At 33.0% G+C, this 21,092-nt stretch overlaps 1 protein-coding gene across 1 annotated transcript in view; it reads left to right on the top strand.

Moving 5' to 3' along the window:
* The window catches only part of LOC121371068 (gamma-aminobutyric acid type B receptor subunit 1-like), a 94,300-nt gene that overhangs the window by 47,789 nt on the left and 25,419 nt on the right, over window positions 1–21,092 (top strand). The window contains exons 7-9 of the mRNA XM_041496698.1: window positions 4,098–4,253; window positions 9,864–9,947; window positions 11,264–11,411. Coding sequence (XP_041352632.1) covers window positions 4,098–4,253; window positions 9,864–9,947; window positions 11,264–11,411 — 388 coding nt within the window. The remainder of the gene's footprint in view (window positions 1–4,097; window positions 4,254–9,863; window positions 9,948–11,263; window positions 11,412–21,092) is intronic.

Below are 21,092 nucleotides of genomic sequence, written 5' to 3'. Positions count from 1 at the left end.
CATGCACGGCAGTAAAAACTTATCTATTATCTTTGTCTTTTGTGTGTCACAATAACTTTTGCCGTTGAGTATAAAATACCCCAAAGCATTCAAATATACTACAATACACCCTCATGCACAAATATATATGTGCATCATATTGAATGCTCGTTAATTTTAAATGAAAACACACGTTGTATATTGGATCAAACCAGGATGCGGGAGATGTACTGAATCTGAGTGACAAAACTGTGTATCGTAATAAAAATGATATCTTTGTATAAGGAAGTTGAAATAAGGATTTAGGCAAAGTCGTCATTCCTTCCATTATACACCATCAGATGTACGGCTCTTTTGAGGACTGCCACTCCCCAGGATCTCCACAATTTATCCCTCTCCCAGTGTATGTAAGATGACTGCCACTAACTAGACTAGCTAAAAACTCAATTTTGCACAGGATATAGGTCATGAGCTACATGGGATCTTTGTGCCCCCCCCCCCCCCCCCTTCCGACAAATAGACTGCATTACGTTGTTTTAGAAGACTTCAAGGGACATTCCTGAGTTTGTTGCAATTTTTAATATGTTGTCGACTAACAAAGACTTTTTAACGTGTGTAATTACATATCAAATATATTTTTCTGCATAATATATTAGTGGCTGCATATTAAACGTGTTTCTTATTGTTCTAATATTTGTACTAGGTTAAATTTCATTTTATTTCCTAAAATCCAAAGACAAAATCCAGTTTGGGCTTCTTACAAATATTAAAGCTGCAGTCCCTGGAATATTTTTATTATTTAAGCATACAGAATAGGTGATCCAGTTCTGTTTGGTACATAAACGGTCCACAACATCGCTAGTTTTGCAATGCTCGCTTATCTAAATTATCTAGGTCAACTATAAACGCAATGGCCAGCTTTGTTTTTCTTCATTTAGCGGGACGCCAGTAGAACTGGGACTTTACGTGATTTGCGCAGGCTCTGAACTTCTTACGTGATTTTGACCAAATTTAACTGTCTTGATTGAGGGGTCGTCTCATATCTCCAAAACATATTTATATCCATAGAGGTATGGTACAACACCTTTCCAAATTGAAACTATAACAGTGGCCAGCGGTTGGCATACGCGTTACATGTAAGGGGGTGTTAATAATTACGTAACGCTCTTGGGGTAGAGGAAGAGGGTGTTGTTTTCGATTTACGTAACATTTTTCAAGACTATATGTTGTTTTTATTCATTACTTAGACCTAAAAAGGTGGGGGGGGGGGGGGGGGGGGGTAATGCGCGGTCGGTCAAGAATCGATCCCCATCGGCGGGTATATAAAAGGTCATAGTATGTGATATCCTGTCTGTGGGATGGTACATATAAACGATCCCTTGCTAAAAAAACAAACAAAAAAGTAGCGGGTTTCCAAGGCGCGTGTGCAGGGATTTCAGCGGAGTTGGGGGTTGTAGACTGTGTTGAGCGAAGTTTATATGGGGCCATGCTCCCCCAGAAAATATATTTCACATTTTTTAAGCTTGGGCAGGTAAGGGTTTCGACCCCAATACCCTCCCCCTGCACATGCACCCGTTTCCTCTCTAAGATTCTATGTCAAAATTACCAAATGTTTTACATCCAATAGCAGGTGATTATTAAATCAATATGCTTTAACATTGATATTGACAAAACAAACTAACATTACCCTTTCCCAACGAAAGAATAGTTATTTGAATTTGTCGATTTTAACACCCGTAAAATTAAGAAATGAAAACGTTCATTGTCTACTTCAGTATATTTTATTACAAAATATATACATGACTAAACTTTGAAAGTTCTACTAACACTTTATAAAATATTAATCCCGAAATAGGAAGGTACGATAATACGTTGTCAAGATCGAAACGGTTTTATCCTCAACCGAACGTTCTTCGTACAGCGCAAGATTTCTCATTTAATTTTTTGAGACGAACCCTACAATTTGAAATCCGCAAACGCACGTATTAACTGAAACTGGCTGTCGTTTGTGCATTGCCGAGCAATGGCGGCACAGACGACGAATCGAGCGTATACTTTTGACGATCTCCGTTCATAGCGAACACACACGTGTTTACTAAAAGTGCATTTAAGCTTGTATTTCATATTTGTACATGATGTTATAATATGGTAACCAGAGACGGTAACTTTAAGACGACCAGACACATATAAATATACAGATAATGATAGTCTAAACAAGAAAATATGTTCAGTATGTAAGTTTAATCGTAGAAATATTTTATTAGTCGGAAACATCTTACAATGTAGCAAACTCAGGAATGTCCCTTTAATATGACCTGAACATGCAACTGATAACAGTGAAAACAACTGGGATCAACTACACATTTGTGACCAGTGTTTAAGGGTATTCCATAAAATGTCAATTGTTTGTTGACATTTGGCCATAAACGTGTTTCTGTTAAATCGTGGGTGATTCAAAGAATGTAATTTCATTTACAATCGTTTTCATTTCTTTCTTTTTTTTATAGATAAATAATGTATTTAAATCCCATCTTTAGTGTTCACAAATATTGTATTGTAGAAGAAACAACTACATCATCAAACAATAAGTAGAAGAGTCAAATGGAGTATTTAGTATAAACTGAAACATTTCAGACAGAAACAAATTATATCTAATATATCTTGTGCTATACAATAATCTACTATCAATGCATGAACTAAATGATCGCTATGATGTGATATTTTTTTTTGATTAATGAAAAACATTACTGACACAATATGATTACCTTTATGGCGGTGTTAAGTTCATTTCAAGGAATATCATGTTTTGGAATAGATTTAAGAATATGGTGTAGGACACATTCTTACAATTACTCAAATTATTCGAAGTGTTTAAAAAAAAATGAATGAATGAATGAATGTTTAACGACACCTCAGCACGAAACAATACATCGGCTATTGGGTGTCAAACTATGGTAAATGCAAACAGTAAGTGATGATCAACATCAATATAAAAATTCAACAGTTAAATTAAAACACGGTGTAAAGAACTGCAAAAAATACAAATATCACAGACACATACAATTAAAATTTAGAGTAAAAGTCAGTAGCACGTAAACATTGTAAAACTAATTCTGGATGGAATCGATATGATTCTATCACATTTCTCTGACCAAAAATATCTTTTCTAGTTTCTTTCAGATGCTTGCACTCCACCAACATGTGGCGCACCGTCAGAGTAAACTGACAATGCACACACTGAGGTGATGTTTAAAAAAATAATCCTACATATTATCACAGCGTTTTAAAACACCAACAAATCAAATCATAGTGTTTTGGTGCACTTATAATTTTGTTGAATAACAACAGTATCTATGTATTTACAATAAATAAATATTCAGCAGAAATGTATATTTGTGTAAACGTTTTTGGTTTGTTCCTTGCTTGTTTAAAGTTGTTGGGGTTTTTTATTGGGGTTTCGGTTTTTTAAATATTTTATTAGTGTGCGTGTGTGTGTGTGTGTGTGCGCGCGCGCGCGAGTGTGTGTGTGTGTGTGTGTGTGTGTGTGTGTGTGTGTCTGTGTGTGTGTGTGTCTGTGTGTGTGTGAGTGAGTGAGTGAGTATGGGTGTGATGTTGTTGTTGTTGTTTCTTTTCTTTGGGGTTTTTTTTATGTTGGGATAGCCGAAGTAGGTTACATTGCTTAATAACTATGGTGGGTGTATTTAATACTATGCAATATGTAACGAATTTCTTACCAATCCATCCGGCCACGTTAAAAGGCATTTCATGAGATGACTAAACATATGTTTCACCATATGCAGGAGACGGGTCAAATGACACGAATAACTTGATCAAACTGTTTTCTTTAAGCACATGCAATCACAATAGCGTAAATGTGTTCAGTGCAATAGTTTTTATTTTATCGGAGCACACTAAAATAAAAATTATGCATCCATACTATATTGTGAATAAGTTATCCCGAATTAATGACTGTTTTAAAGGGGGAGGGGGTGTATAATTATTATTTCCTCACTTTGGGTTTTCTTGAAAATGTTGTTTTGATTACAAGCGATTCTATATAAAGTTTGTGGATAATCCATTAGTTTTGTGTCATCTTTGTTTCACTCTTTGATTGACAGGATTTGGACTTGAAGATTTTACCTACACCAATAGATATATCGGCGAATTAATCAAGAACAACACGCTCAGAGTTAACTTTAATTCGATAACGGGTCGTGTGTTCTTTGATAAAAATGGTGATACCATAAGATTGTCCATGGTTAAACAATTTCAAGGTAAGTAGTCCAGTAACGTTAGGGTTTAACCCGGAAATAAATAGTACATAGCTGATTTTTTCAGGATAGAGACAGTACATCATTAGTAATAACATAAAAATTCCCAAATTTCTGAGGTGAGCTAACGTCGCAAAAGACCCATTTTCGTTATTAACCTTAGCGGGTTCAACCTAGTATCGCGCGCACATTTTTGACATTTTTAAAATAAAGAATAAAAGAAGCTGGAGACAGTAAAATGATTACATGATTAAAATAAATTGGAAAAAGAAGATTAAGAATTTTAAAAAATGTATTATATGGATGTCTTTTATTTAAAAACGACAAACAAATTTGTTTGAGGGTAGGACTACTTTTTATTTGAAAGGCTACTTAAAAATTAAAATTTCGATGATAAATGAACGGGCTAATAAATTTATTTATATAATTTTTAAAATATTAATTATTAAGATATAGGACTTAAAAAGATATTTATTTGATTTAAAAAAGAATGAAATAACAATTAAAGTCATTATATATTTTATTTTATTTTGTTTTGAATGCCTCAAACCTAGTATGACTATATCAGGATGATCAGGATCACATAGTATTAAATCTAACACAGACAATGAGTCTGAAACCAAGATGACGTGTGTTGTATCTTTAAAAACGTTTCAGCTTTATTCATTTGTTGTGGGCTATTTACACAATTAGTAAAGTTGGTGTTTCCAAACATATATTTCATAAAAAAAGAACAAGAAAAAAAAGAAAGAAAGAAAAGAATGATTGATGCTGTTGCTAAAAAACAAACAAAGGGGTGATATTTCTGACACCCAATGGCCTTACATTTCTGATATAGGGACTTTGGAAACGTTTGTTAAAAATCTGGGGAGAGGGACTGTACTGCCTTACTTGAGGACGAATAAAGATAAAAAAAATATTGCTTGTAACCCACCGGTAGACACTGCCCTGTTATTAGATATTGCTCCCCTTCCTCCAGATATCGTTCACATGGGTCTGCAATCCATGTATGTTACTTACCTTCATATTATAACATGGATTATATATATTATAAACAAGAACCTTTTTTATTGGTTTATAATGGATACTTTGTAATATCAGAGCACACAAAATATCACCATTTATTTTCATGTTCTGAACTTTTCCAGATGAAAATCAGTTTCCTTCCTAAAATCAAAAGGACAGCTTTTATTAATTAGACACTTGACATTGGGATAGATAGTAACCTATGTATAGTTTCACTATACATATTAATATGTTATTTCACAAGGCCTAAAACGTTTTTCGTTCATGGTCGTGGTGGCTGTTACAACTTTGACTATCTGAAAGTCTAAATCCAGATGGACATACCAAATAACCTAAATATTCCAATTTGTAAATTCATAAACATGTATAACAATTGCACGATTCGGCTTCTTGTAGTCTTGGGCTAAATTTCAGGATGTATCAAGTCTGTATATCAGTAAAGGTTTTGAAATTTACTTTAGAAGCTGTGTAACTGTCGATTGTTGGCCGCATGCATGTTTTGCGTTCTGCACTTACCTGTATCATATTAGGGCAAGATGGAATGCCATTCTCCAAGAAATCTTGATTTAGTTTCATCTTTCTGTAGATCAATAATCACTAAATTGTGGATGAAAAGTACAACTGTGTATGTGCAAAAAATATCAGTTATACTAAAGTATAATTTCATTATGTTGATATAAAACGGAGTTCTCTACTTAAAAATCTAAAGTACCTACCATGTCAGTGACAACATATAAGACCTTTACACCCCTAATCGTTTTCACCTATCTTCCAACTGTGAAACGGCGGGCCAGTTCATAACGGTGATACCAGCTTGTTGCAGGAATGCCTGGGTAATTCTTGCAGTATGTGGACGAGCATTGTCTTGTTGAAACAGGAGACCTCATGGTCTTCGGTGACGGCGCAAAAGTGGCTGGAGAACTGGTCTTAGAATAACGTCAACAAAAACATCCAATTTAGAGAATTACTGCGTCAGCTTCCTTCCCATTACAAAATTTTTTTTTTAAAAATTCCATTAACACTTATGTAGCTACATGTATGAACAATATCCATAGCACATGGTAATATAATTTACAGTTCATGGCACTGTCTATTTTTAAATCGACAAAACTAGAGCTGCAACGAATACACCAAGTGGCGAATACGATACGTATCACGAATATGGGGTCTCTATTACGAATAAATATTCACGAATACCAATAATTACAGGGAATCTATCAATATTCTACTACTGATTTGCTGAATGGAGCAACTCAACAGTGAACATAACTGTCAAAAATAGCATTTAAATAATAGGATGTTTTTAACATTAAACTTTGGAATGTTAGACGTTGAAAATTAAATAATTAAATGTCAGTTATAAAAATAAAATTATAATACAAAGAAAATTAACAAGTCACAAAAACAAAACAAAACACTGTCTAGAAGGAAAAAAAAGGTTGTTTAGGCATTGACCACATCTCTGTTTAGCTGAAAACCAAAACAGAAATAAAATACAATTTTGTAAAGTTTACTATAAATACAATCATAGAAACATACAGAAATGTAGAGGTGCATGGATGTTTGTGGACGGTGTTGTTTTTCTTTCATTTCCTTTTTTCAAAATAAAAATTTGAGAGCTGATACCTTTTCCAAATTGTAAACATTAGCCCATTACTAATATGGCTAACGTCTTATAAACACATAGTAAAATCTCCAAAATTATGTGGGATTTTATTTTATTTTATTTTTAATAAGAATAATGAATGCTCAATTTTAAAGTTCGCGTTTGACAGTTAATTCTTATTTCATTGAGCATCGCACATGGTTTTGCCAAAATAAATTTTGGATGTTATTTAGCCTACATTAATTTTGGCGATTACAGTAACTGCTGTTGAAGAATGAATGAATGAATGAATGAATGTTTAACGACACCCCAGCACAAAAAATACATCGGCTATTGGGTGTCAAACTATGGTAATGCAAATAAATAAAGTGATGATCAACATCAATATAAAAATTCAAGGTTTAAACAAAAGCAGTGTAAAGAACAGTGTAAAGAACTGCAAAAACACAAATATCACAGAATTTTACGGATACTGAATTTTACTCGAAACTTCAATTTTGTGCTGTATTGGTCATTCTCAAAGAAAATGTTACACCCCTGCACCACGGTGAGGATACAGCACGCGTAGGGGCTGTTGAAGAATTCTCTCGCCGGTTAGTTGATTACCTAGATATAACATGTCGTGACCTTTTGCGACGTGTATAGCTAGTTTGACCATTGATAATACTATAATAATGACTCTAATGATAATGATTCTAATGTTTTATATTACCTATCAGTGATATTTGTATTTTTGCACAGTTCTTTACACTGTCTTTTTTATTTAATTGTTTAATTTTTATCTTGATGCGGTTCATCATTTAATGTTCTGCCTTTACCATAGTTTGACACCCAATAGCCGATGTATTTTTCGTGCTGGGGTGTCTTTAAACATCCATTCATTCATTCATTCATTCTTCCATCGTGTCATTACAAGATTTTAAACGACGAAGTGAATGAATGAATGAATGAATGAATGAATGAATGAATGAATGTTTAACGACACCCCAGCACGAAAAATACATCGGCTATTGGGTTTCAGACTATGAATGAATGAATGAATGTATGAATGAATGAATGAATAACGACACCCCAGCACGAAAAATACATCGGCCATTGGGTTTCAAACTATGAATGAATGAATGAATGAATGAATGAATGAATGGATGAATGTTTAACGACACCCCAGCACGAAAAATACATCGGCTATTGGGTGACGACGAAGTGAATATTTTTTATTATTTGCGAACGTTTCAGAGGTGTTGCTGTTGTTTGTTTGGGAAGGGGGTTGGTGTTTTTTAGAGAGGGGATTTGGTCTTCACAAATAGTGTTTTCAAAAACCCATATTGGCGGCGTTTATGACACAGCAATGACGAACTGTTTAACATATTGTTATTATCTGCTGTGTATACTATCGCGTGTCACTTTATTTCTTACGTAGTTAATAATAATTAACTACATTATACAGAGGATGTATCAGTTTTCGTTATCAAAAACATCGCATGACTGACGTAATTTGGCCATCGCGAGTACGTTGGGTAGTGGATAGTAGACTGCTTAAAATATTTATGTGTGTACATACACCTTGCAAACTTTGGTCTTTCTAAATTTAAATAATTAATAATAATAATTATAATAAAGATACAAAAAAAATAATAAAACTCACGAAAATATTTGGTACATTGAGTACCGAATAACGAATACGTATCGTGGATAGCCTGTATTCGGTGCACCGAATATGTGAGTAAATCGTTTCAGCACTAGACGAAACAAACGTTTTGATTTATGAAGAAAATTGTGAGGTTTAGTCAAATGTTGCCTACATTTCTTCATTTGAAACCATTAAAGAATGTTTGCACATATAAGTCCGTAAAAATATTGTTAAATGATAAAATTGATAAATGTATATTAAGTAATTTAAACTATCCTCATAATTCAACAGAACAAACAGCAAAAACGAACATCCTTCCAATAACAGTTTTGTTTTAATGTCGGGACGATAATTATACATTTACGTCTGTAGTAAAGTTAGTACACGTCAGAAACTTGACGACTTTTGATATGTTATTACTAATGATATTCTGCAACTATCCTGAAAAATTCAGCTCTGTAGTATTTATTTCCGGGTTAAACACTAATTTGACCCAATGTTCCTGGACTAACGGCCAAACACAAAGTTCCAGAATTGATGCGGGCATGCAGCTCTTTTTTGTCTTAATATTTTGGGGTTTTTTTAAAGCATGGATTGCACAAAAAAGGTTAGTATATTTGACACCGAAATAAGGGTTATGGCATTTTGGCTCCAAATGCGGTTTTACGTCAGAGGAAGAAAAGTCCAGCAAAAATCCATGTCATGCTGGAAGTTAACAAAAAATGGAGGTCCAGTGATTATCCAGGCGTTCTGTCGGCCCGAAAATAGACCCTTCCCAAAAGAAAGTGGCACCGAAAATTCCAAATTTGTTTTCTAACAATTCCCAGTATATACATTTTATGATGCCTGTTCTAATAACTTAATTTAACAGTAGTGTAGTGTAGGATTCAGTGGCCTGAAAACATCTCTCAAATATAATTTACTCGAGCTAATTTTCCAAATCCTGTCAGACTTGTGACCCTGGCGAAATATCCTGGATAAATTCCTGGTACCACTGCAGTTCATTAATCTGTTTGAATTTAACCATATATCGTAATATGTATTCATAAAACCGACAATTATACATAAGCATATACATGTATATCATGGTATCAAGATCTACTCCACTGAAGAAATAACTGAAATTGCATTTTGGTTTTACCAATTCTTCAAATAAATTCTGAATGAAATTGACAATTCAATGTGTGTGTGTGTGTGTGTGTGTGTGTGTGTGTGTGTGTGTGTGTGTGTGTGTGTGTGTGTATGTGTGTGATAGATATAACGTTATTGACTTTTATTTTATTTATAATTATTGGAATGTTTACGAATAATTTTTGAAACTATTCATTATCAAGCGAGTCGTCATTTTCAGAGGGGAAATTAGTGGAAGTCGCCCATTATGATCAACGTAATGAGTTTATCTGGAGCGACTCTACACCTGTCTTTTGGATAAATGGTAAGCTCTCAACAATCTCTCTTGCTCTTTCCTCTCATACAACTTCTTCTTTTCTTGAATCGTTTTTGTTATGGTACTATGGAATTTGGAATGTCCCGTAGGATTAAGTCGCAATTAGGTGCAGTTTGGAACGGTCGATCTAATAGAAAGGGTTGGGAGCTACGAATAGGTTTGGATATTAGTAGGCCGAGAGTAGCTCAGCGATTAAGACCTGGCCGGTGTTGGTATGTCTCCCTAGGTTGCCCGTCGGGCCCTTAAAAGGGCCTGAACTGTTCAGTTCGTGGCATAACAACCCAGTGGAGACTCGTAACAATTGTGTATGCATGCATTATTATTATTATTATTATTATTATTATTATTATATTACATTTGGAATTTATTGAAACAGTTTTACATTTGTTTAATTTTAAAATACCTAGAGTGAAGGTTTGATAAATATTGTATACAATAATTCAATACCAGACTACTTCAAAATTGATGTTTTATCTGAAAGGTTCAAATTAGAATTTGCGTGCAGAGAAGGTGATCCCTTCTCGCTATATAGTTTCATTGTATGTGCAGAAATACTTGCAATATGAATTACAAACTCAGACAAATTAAATGGTTTAAATATAGCATAGGAAGTCTTAGAATCACAAGATGCCAAAGACATAACATTTATTCTAGATGGATCTCCCAAATTCCTTGACCTTACCTTAAACGGACATTCCCGAGTTTGCTGCATTGTAAGATGTTTTTGACTAATAAAATATTTCTACGATTAAACATACATATTAAATATATTTTCTTGTTTAGAATATCAGTGTTTGTATATTCAATGTGTTTTTGGTCGTCTTAATATTTGTAAGAAGACCAAACTGGAGTTTGTCTTAAAATAATTTCGTACGTACGAAAAAATAGTTTTTAGGAAATAAAATGAAATTTAACCTAGTACGATTAGAACGATCAGAAACACGTTTAATATACAGTCACTAATATTTTATGCAGAAAAATATATTTGATATGTAATTACAGTCGTCAAAAAGTCGCCGTCAGTCGATAACATCTTAAACATTGCAGCAAACTCAGGAATGTCTCTTTAAGACATTTCCTGACGTTTCTAGCTTGAAGACCAAGTTCCTCCTTTTGGTCCACCGACTATGACGTCCTATGGTGTCTTTGTCTACTGTTGCATGACAAAAAGTGGTCACGTTGGTAATATGTGCTTGTGTTGTATGTCATTTGTACATGTTTGTATGTGTCAAAATTAGTTGTTCATATGTTAATGTTGCACTATTTTCTTTGTACTTTCTTTGCCACCACTCTTTTCTTTTTAGGAGAGCCTCCAAAGGATTCTTTGGAAATGGTCATGGATCCAGTTTCATTATTAAAGCCACTGTATGCCACCATGTGTGTGATTGCTGCACTTGGGATACTTTTGGCACTGAGTTTTCTGACCTTCAACATTAAATTTAGAAATAATAGGTGAGCTTATGCACAGTCCGAAGAAGCAAGCATTTTTCTATATTAACCATATGGCTCAAAACAACTACTGTAAATATCTTCACACGGGAACTATTTAGAGTCACGAGCCACATGCTTTAAAGAAAGAAATGTTTTACTTAACAACGCACTGAACACATTTTATTTACGGTTATATGGCGTCAGACATATGGTTAAGGACCACACAGATATTGAGAGAGGAAACCCACTGTCGCCACTTCATGGGCTATTATATGCACCATCCCACAGACAGGATAGTACATACCACGGCCTTTGTTACAACAGTTGTGGAGCACTAGTTATAACGAGAAATAGCCCGATGTGTCCACCGACGGGAATCGATCCTAGACCAACCGCGCATGGCTACGTCCCGCCCTTGCCACGTGCTTTAATACCACAACAACCACATTCAAGTTTCAGTAAAGTCAACACAATAGTAAAGACATACTAGTTACTTAGCAAACTGGCATGAGTGACAGTGACTTATAAAATGAAAATCATAACAGTAATATATGTGTTTAATTTAGAAAGCGTTTTAATATGATGGTGAATATACCTTTGTCAGTGACCAATCAAAGGCCGTATATCAATTAGCTAAGATGTCTGCCTAGTAACAAACTGGTTTGTGTGTGGTCAGTTTTCGATTCCTATTGACTTACAGGTAGGATATACCAATACGTCATTGAAAGGATGTTTTAGAGGAATTATTTTTGCGTAATTTTATACCAAATATAAAGCTATTTACCAAGCAGCTACCATTGTTTCAACTCTCTAAATAATAACAAAAAATATTTATAAGTTATTAAATTAAACGAGGGTAGTTTGAAATGATAACTTAAACATGTGTGGTCCATAATGCGAAAACTAGCCAATTTTTTTAAATCTTCTCTACTGCCAGAAATGCCATAATTGTAAAGGTCAACTGATGGTTTATGTGATTTTTGTAATGTCATTAATGATCCCCGACATCCGCCAGCGCCCCCCCCCCCCCCTCCCCCACACCCTCGTTTGTTGCTGGGGTGAAGGTGAAGTTTACTATAGTTGTATAGATAAATTGATATTTTTTTTTCATTTTCATTTTTATTCGATCTTGCATTCACATATTTAAATACATACAGTACATCTACACAAAACTATGATTGTTACATTAAAACAAAATATATATCCATGATTATTATACAAACTTACAGATATTGCTTGATATATTTATTAAAATAAAGCCTGCTCCACATTTTCCCCATCTTTTTTCTTATTCTAGAAACCTTCGCTAGAGGGTATAAATATAATGAATATAATTCTATTTGTTTATAAAACTTAATATGTTTTAAACATGTTTTCAGATTTGGTAACACTGTTTTCATTCTGCATATATGTATATATTGTTTTATTAACAATAAACACAAGTTAATAATGTCAGATTTTGGAAAAATTAATAAAAATGTCAAACAAAAGAGTATCGGTTCTATAAGGTATAGTCATATTATATTTTGTTTTCAGTGCCTCAAAAATTCCAAACCAAACAGTTCGAACACACTGACATTCAGCAAATAAATGAATTAATGTCTCTTTTGTGTCTCCATCAATTTGCTGTTTGTATATTATATTCTATGATTTATTTTGAACTGGAGGGATTGTAATTTTGAATCATCTTTTATTTTAAAAGGAATATTATAAATATTTTCCCAGTCTTTATCTGTAATTTCTATTTGTAACTTTTTGCCCCATGTTTGCTGTGAAATAATTGATTTTGCATCTAATAGCGCTTTCTCAATGGCCAATGTATAAAATATCTTTGTTACTTTATCGTATGTTTTCAATATTACATCCAATAGTCCATAATACAGTAAATAATTTACATTTAGTTTATATTGTCTGAAAAACATGTCATGTGAAATGAAGTCTCCCTCAGTATCAACTAAATCATTTATGAAAAATACTTCATGCTCACACCAACTTTTATAAAATACCAATCCATTACCTATCTTTATATCTGGATTAAACCAAAGAGGCTGTGATAAAATATCTTGTGGGGTTGTGGTGTTAATTTGTTGGAGCTGAAGTTTTGAGTAAAATTCAGTATCCGTAAAATTCTGTGATATTTGTGTTTTTGCACAGTTCTTTGCACTGTTTTTGTTTAAGTCTTGAATTTTTATATTGATGTTGATCATCACTTTATTTATTTGCATTACCATAGTTTGACACCCAATAGCCGATGTATTTTTCGTGCAAGGGTGTCGTTAAACATGCATTCATTCATAGCTGAGCCCAGCTTGAAAGCACATCTTGCCAGAAATTGTAAAATTTTGACTTTATTTTGAGATATCCTTCTTTATGCAATAACAACATTTTATCTCCTCCCAGATTCTCCAAATCTATAGGAAGACATTTCCACGCAGAATGATTAATGACATTAATTAGCTTTTTTAACCATGATATTTTTAATGCAGAACAAAAAAATATCTTTAAACCACCTTTTTTATATTCATTTACTAGTAACTTCCTCTTTATCTTGTCAATTTTCCCATTCCATATAAAATTAAATATAGCGGACTGGATTTCTTTTAAATAATAAATTGGTGGATCTGGGAGGACAGTTAAAATCTGAATCAAAATAGGTAGTGCTAGAGATTTAACTACCGTTACTTTGCCAATTATCGATTGGTTTCTAAACGACCAATCATTTAGTAAATGTTTAAAGACTGACATATGTCTATAAAATTTCTTCCAAGTTAGTTTTGTGAAATAAGTCGAAAATTAACCTATATATCGATTTTTCATAAACAACTGATTGTGTTTCGGCGATAATATTGTTTAATACAGTTTTAATTCTGTTAGAAATGGCTGAACATGTGATTTTATAGTCAACATTTAAAATAGATATCGGGCGCCAGTTTTTAAGATACTACTTTGATTTTCCTTCCTTTGGAAGACAAGTTATTATACCCTCTTTCTGTGTTGCCGATAAGCCTGTTTATATCCATAATTTATTGAGCGTATTAGGTAAAATTCATGAAGATCTCGCCAAAACATTTTTATAAAACTCTACAGTAAAATCATCAAGGTCAGGAGATTTATAATTTTTGTGTTCTCAAGTGATTCACTATACTCTATCTCCTTCTAAGATATTGCTTTTTTCCTCATCCAAACCTTTAAAAAACGGATTATTATGGTTAAAAAAACTTATGTTCGTTATTTTGAATAGTGTTTTGGTTTTAGATTTATAAAGTGATTCATTATATGTTTCTGTGCGTTAATAATCTCACTCTGATTCGTTAACTCAGTTTCATCCTCAAGTATAATTTTAGGAATTATCTTTTCAAAAAAAAAAAAATTCTTCAAAATTACAAAATGTTTTGTACTTGTATCTCTTTCAATTTTCCACTTTGCTTTTGCTCGAATAATCATTCCCTTCACTTTAGTTTCTCTTAGTTCTGTTAGCCGTCTTTCCGTTTCTTGAACTTCTATTAGAATATTTTCACCAGCACTTTCAGTCTCATATAGACGTTTCAATTATGTTTCTAAATCTACTTCTTTTTTATTTTGTCCTGTTACTTGAATGATCCATACGCAATGGTTTTACCCCTGATCATCAGTTTATCATTTCCAAAAGTAACTGGTCATATATTGAAAATGTTGGTTCCTCGTCACATCCGACAGATGATCATCTACCTGATACTGCCTTAGAGTATACCAAGTCTATATAATCATTATCCTGCAATAAGCTGTTATTGAATTTCCATGTCCCTCTACCCCGTCCATGTTTAACGAATTTAAAACCGATTTTAATTGGTGAATGATCTGATTTATAACGTACATCAATATCAGTATCTACTAAGAATGGTTGTAAATCCGAAGAAACTAGAATGTAATCCAATCTTCCTTGTTTTTATTTCGCCCCTCCAAGTAAACATTTTAGTACTTGGATGAAGTGATCTCCAAACATCTATTAAATCTAAATTAATGATCATCAGATTAATTTGTTCATGTGATTTCAAGTTATTTTTATTCACGTAATTAAGTGTATCAAGATCGTAGTCCATAGTTACGTTAAAGTCACCCCCTATAATTATCGATATATTGCCAATTAGTTCTATTTTATCTTGATTTTTTTTTTTTAATATTGTGGGTTATCGTTGTTAGGTCCGTAAATTGCCACCAGTGTACTTCTAATTCCTTGTGTAGTGATGTCCAGTAATAAACTGATTCCATTTAGGTCATTTATTTCCTGATGAATTTGATATACAAATGTATTACGAAACAGTATAGGTAGTACTAGACCAAATAACTTCCGGCTGGGTCAAAGTTCGAGGTGCACCAAACTTTTGATAGAGAAGTGAACACCACAAGTCCTGTGATTGGTTATAAATGTGAGTGTGTTGGTTGTAAAAAATAATAGTTTTATCTGGGTTAAAAAAAGATGCAATTTTATTTCATCTAGTACCAATGTGTCAAGTAGCCTTGTGCTTGAAACATGTATGGGGTACCTGTATAAAAAAGTACTCGAATTTTGTGCGGAACTAGGGTAGTCATAGACGCTACCCGTTATCTCAGAAACGAGCAGCTTGACCTCCAATTTTTTTCTGATTCACTTTAAGTGTGAGGGGTGGTAGTATTGATATCCGTGGCGTTTATGTCGGTTGATACGTTGCAGGTAGGAGTTTTAGCCACATATGTTACTATTGTCGTCTATGGGATTTGATTTGGTAGTATACACCCTATAATGATTCCCTTGTTGTTACTGGTGTGAGAGCTAAAACAACCTTTATAACCCCATTCAGTTTCCCAATATGATTCCAATTCCTGTTTACAATGACTGTCAATAATAAAAGTGATATCATAATTATTTCTACATCGAGCTAATATGTCCTTTCTTTTAAGCGTGTCGGATGACAACCCCCAGCAATTTAAGCTTCTAATCGAAATTGTATCCCCAGCCATTGTTGATGAAACAATTATAACTAATTAACGAATATATGTCATGATGTTCAGGCTTTACAGTGTACAGTCTTGTATATGAATGAAGATCTAATTTTTTTACTACAATTACCCTCCATCCAAGAAACACCTACCCACCCGTTTCGCAAATTCATGCACTTCCCAATCAGCTCGTAATTTATTAGTAGCTGTGTTTATACAAAAAAACAACAACAAACAAACAAACAAACAAACAAACAAATAAAAAAAAATTAATAAAAAAAAAAAAAAAAAAAAAAAAAAAAAAAGGCAGAAATTACTAATAATACTAATACACATATTTAACGGAAAATAACGAATAAATAGTACTACTGAATAAAAATAAATTAATACTCAATAGTAATTATAAATAATAAGTCTTGTAATACCAATAACAGAAACCCATACACCCAATCAAATCTACAAAATATTCAAACTATAACCACACATTACTTGTCAGTTTAACCGACACTGAAATCTCAGCTGTGAATGTCCTTGCATTGGTGAATGAAAGTGTGTCAAACTGAAAAGTGCATAGAAGCCAATCTGATTAAAACTAACTCTACTGGGTCTAACAGCATTGCGTGGACTCCCATGTCCAGGTGACATTTCATATATAAATAACAATGTTAATATCGACCAATTACGCTTCGCCTTTTATAGCGTTATTCGGGAGCATACTAATTCTAAAAATATCGGGCGAGACTATTTATGCAAAAGGCGAACTTGTTGGTCTATTTCAACATTGGAAAAAACAGTGAAAAAAGTGCAGTAATAAACTCTAGATTGTATACTAGTATAAACAGATTTTATGGCTATATCATTACGGTTTTTTATTTCTTTTTGAAACGAATTTTATATAACATTTTATATTGTAATTAGTTTCCGGCATAATCCCGAATGTTTTCAAATTCTTATCAAATCACTGGCATGATTTTGCAAGCAAGGTTTTGATTGGTCGAATGAAAGTGTCAACTGGACATGAGCTCCAACGGGCTGCTGTTAGATCCACATGTAATAGTGGAGCTATTTTTAATTAGATTGCATAGAAGCCTTCCAGCTGTTTTTGCCAAATAGTATTTTCATGTAAGCTACATATTGCGACAAGAGCGTGCACACTCTTGAGATGTGTACACAACAATTGCACTATCTTTATGCAAAGTTACACCCTGTAATCCGGTAGAAATCTACGATAAACCAGGTCAGAATACCTCGATTTTCCCCAGGGAGGATAATCTTGGTTGGTTGGTTGATTGATTGAAACATATTTTATTGCTTTTTAAAGAACAAATGGATTAAGCACAAGTTACACAACTTACGAGGCCTTCTCCAAAATACATACATATTACGACAGTATTTTTGTAATTTAAATATGAACAGAAATAAATATTATTGAGAAAAGAAAGAATAAAGGAAACAGAAAAAAAAACCAGACGCAATAAAGTTTTTCTGTGTGTTCGATAATTAGACAGCAGGTTTGATAAAACAAAAAACACAAAACACAAACAAGGCATCGCAATGATTACATAATGGCTACACAAATAATAATAATAGCAATAAAATAAATAAATAATAATAATTTTAAAGATCCATACTTTATTTACTACTTAATGGAAACGTTTTGTTTCATTTATATACTTCGGTACATGAAAAAAATATTTCTTTATTGTCTTCTTCACTTAGAGCATTTTTACCATTTAAAACTAGTTGTAAATCTATTGGCTGGAATCTTTACAATGAATTCCAGAGAGTGCGTCTTTGACTTTCATATAAAATACATTCACAGAAAAAAAGATAATTGTTTTCAAAATTATACCCACAACTGCACGAGGAATCGGTGCTAAGACCAACTCGATATAAGTCTGCTTTTAAATCACTACACCTGTGGCTTAACTTGGTATGTAATACAGTTTCTCAGTTTCTGATATTACTAAATGAATAGTGTGGCGCAACGCATGGGACATCGGGTGTTATTGCTTAAATGAAGATATGTTTTGACAATTTCGAATTTCAGCCCGTAGGTTGTTCCAAAGTTTTATTGTTGAATGGATAAATGAAGATTGAAGTAAATTAGTTCTAGCAGGGGGTAAAGAAATAACATTCCGATTTCTTAGCATGTAAGGGAATCTTTGTCCGGCTGTTTGTGGTATCATAAAATCAGGAGCCATACCTTTCATTATTTTAAACATTGCGCACAGCTTTTTGAATTTACGCCTGTAAGTAAGTGTTGCTAATCCAGTTTCGTAATACAAAGACTTTCTACATGCAAATTTGGGCAAACCCGTGATTAATCTGGCGGCTTCTAATTGTACTTTTTCAATATTGTCTTCCTCTACTAAAGAACACCCATCCCATACTTCCGATGCATATTCTAATATCGGGCGTATAAAAGTTATATATATTTTCAATAATGTTTGTCGATTTAATAAATATTTGTATTTCCTGAGTACAGAAATCATTACCGAGGCCGATTTACAAATATTATTAATATGTGTTGTCCACTTGGCATTTGCTGAAAAGGTTAAACCTAAATGTTTATGAGTTTCAGTTGTGTTTAATGTTTTGGTACCAAATACAAGGTTAGGTTTTGGCTGTATGATTGCTTTTGTAAAAAGTACAACGCTAGTTTTATCTGGATTGAAAGATATAAGCCATTTCTGGGACCATTTGTGAAGCTTTAATAAGTTTGAGTTAAGGTTGTTTTCAATGGAAGAGATATCATTAGATGAAGATGTTATGTTGGTATCGTCAGCAAATAGTCTCGTTACACAGTTTAGGTTATCTGCAATATCATTAATATAAATTAAAAATAATAAACGTCCTAATACTGAGCCTTGAGGTACTCCGGACATTAAAATGCCTGAGTACCATTTACGATGACTCGTTGCTTTCTGTTTGATATATAATCTTTAATCCAATTTAGTGCATTTCCTGTTATGCCACAGTTTTCAAGTTTATGGATTAATCCTCTGTGCCATACTCTATCAAATGCCTTTGACATATCACCAAACAGAGCACAAAAGTGTTCCCTTTTGTCCAAAGATTCACAAATTTGGGAGTATAATTCTAATAATTGATGAACAGCACTGTGATTAGGGCGATATGCGCACTGATATTTATATAGAAGGTCAATGGATATAAAATAATAATATACATTTTTGAATACAATTCTTTCAAATATTTTTCCAATGCAACTTAGTAATGATATCGGTCTATAGTTAGTAGAATAACATTTGTCACCTTTTTTGAAGAGAGGTTTAACATGAGCTATCTTCCATCTGTTAGGGAATTTAGATGTACGTAAAGATTTGTTAAAAAGCAACTGAAGAGGAACTTTGATTGAATGGATGATACGTTTAAGTAGTTTGTGACTAATCTCACCTAGACCCATTGCCTTATTTGGTGCTAGTATATGTATGATATCCGATATTTCTTCTACATTTATTACTAATGACTCAAATCTATCTTTACACCGTGGTTGACAAGGAGGGAGTTCTTTATTTGTATCATCTACTGAAGCAATAGAAAGAAAATATTTGTTTAATGTTTCCGCTTTTTAAAAATCACTGAATGCAACCGATAAATGTGTTGTTGGGTCTTTTAATGGGGGAATTACCGTCTGACTGTTGTGTTTATTTAAAATATATTTTAAATATTGCCAACATGTATTTTTACTTTCTGAACACAATTCTATCAATTTACTGTCTAACGTATTTGCAAATTCCTCTTTAGCTATTTGTTTCATATTATTTACTTTGTTTCTTTGTTTCTTTGGTTTTTATATTTCCTTTCATCGGTGGGTCTTTTCGACCGCAATGCCTTGTTCCGTAATCTATCTCTGATTCGTAGTTCTTTTCTGAGTTTACTGTTAAACCATGGTTTGTCATTCGGTCGAATAGTAACTATCTGATTAGGTATACAGTTGTCAATATGCTGTTTAATTATAGATTCAAAATGTTCGCAAGCGATATCAACGTTTTGTGCGGAATTTATTAGTTCTTGCCATGGTTCTTTCAGTATTAAAGTATTGAGTTTTACAAAATCACCTTTATCGTACAACCAAACATTTTTTCGAATGCTTTATTATTGCATAAAATATTATTTAATATAACGTACGTAGCTTTATGGTCGCTAATATTCTCTTTAAATTGAACCACCCCACTTTCTTTGGTTTCAAATGTTTTTGAAATAAGAATAGGTTTCTAGGGGAAGGAGAGGGATGGACAGTATAACCCAAATACCCAATTAAGTAATACGTGTAGAAAGTTTAAAGTTCATTAAAGTTAATAGCTGGAGGCTTATTTTTATCCATACATCCATATATAGTCCATCAGTTTGAAACCCAAATATAGTACATACTTGCTAGTATAATACATTCAAAATGTTACATTTTAAACAACACCTAAATCATTTTATAGGTACCTACAGTTCAAAGAGAACATGTTTCATGTGAGCGTTTCCATTTACTGTTCTCCATTTTAGAAAACACTTCTATAATGCAATAGACATTCACTGTTTATATAGTTGTTTATGTCAGAACTGTTTATATAGTTATTTTTCATTTTGTGAACTTTTTTATCGCAACAAATGGAAAGTCCTTGAAATAATTTAAAGGGACATTCATGAGTTTACTGCAATTTTAAAGATGTTATCGACTAATAGACTTTTTAACGATTGTAATTACATATCAAATATATTTTTCTGCATAAA

The sequence above is a fragment of the Gigantopelta aegis genome, chromosome 4 (assembly GCF_016097555.1).
Source record: "Gigantopelta aegis isolate Gae_Host chromosome 4, Gae_host_genome, whole genome shotgun sequence".
In the NCBI taxonomy this organism is placed as follows: Eukaryota; Metazoa; Mollusca; class Gastropoda; order Neomphalida; family Peltospiridae; genus Gigantopelta; species Gigantopelta aegis.
Note: the sequence above shows the minus strand (reverse complement) of the source record. Positions and strands in the feature narration are given on the sequence as shown.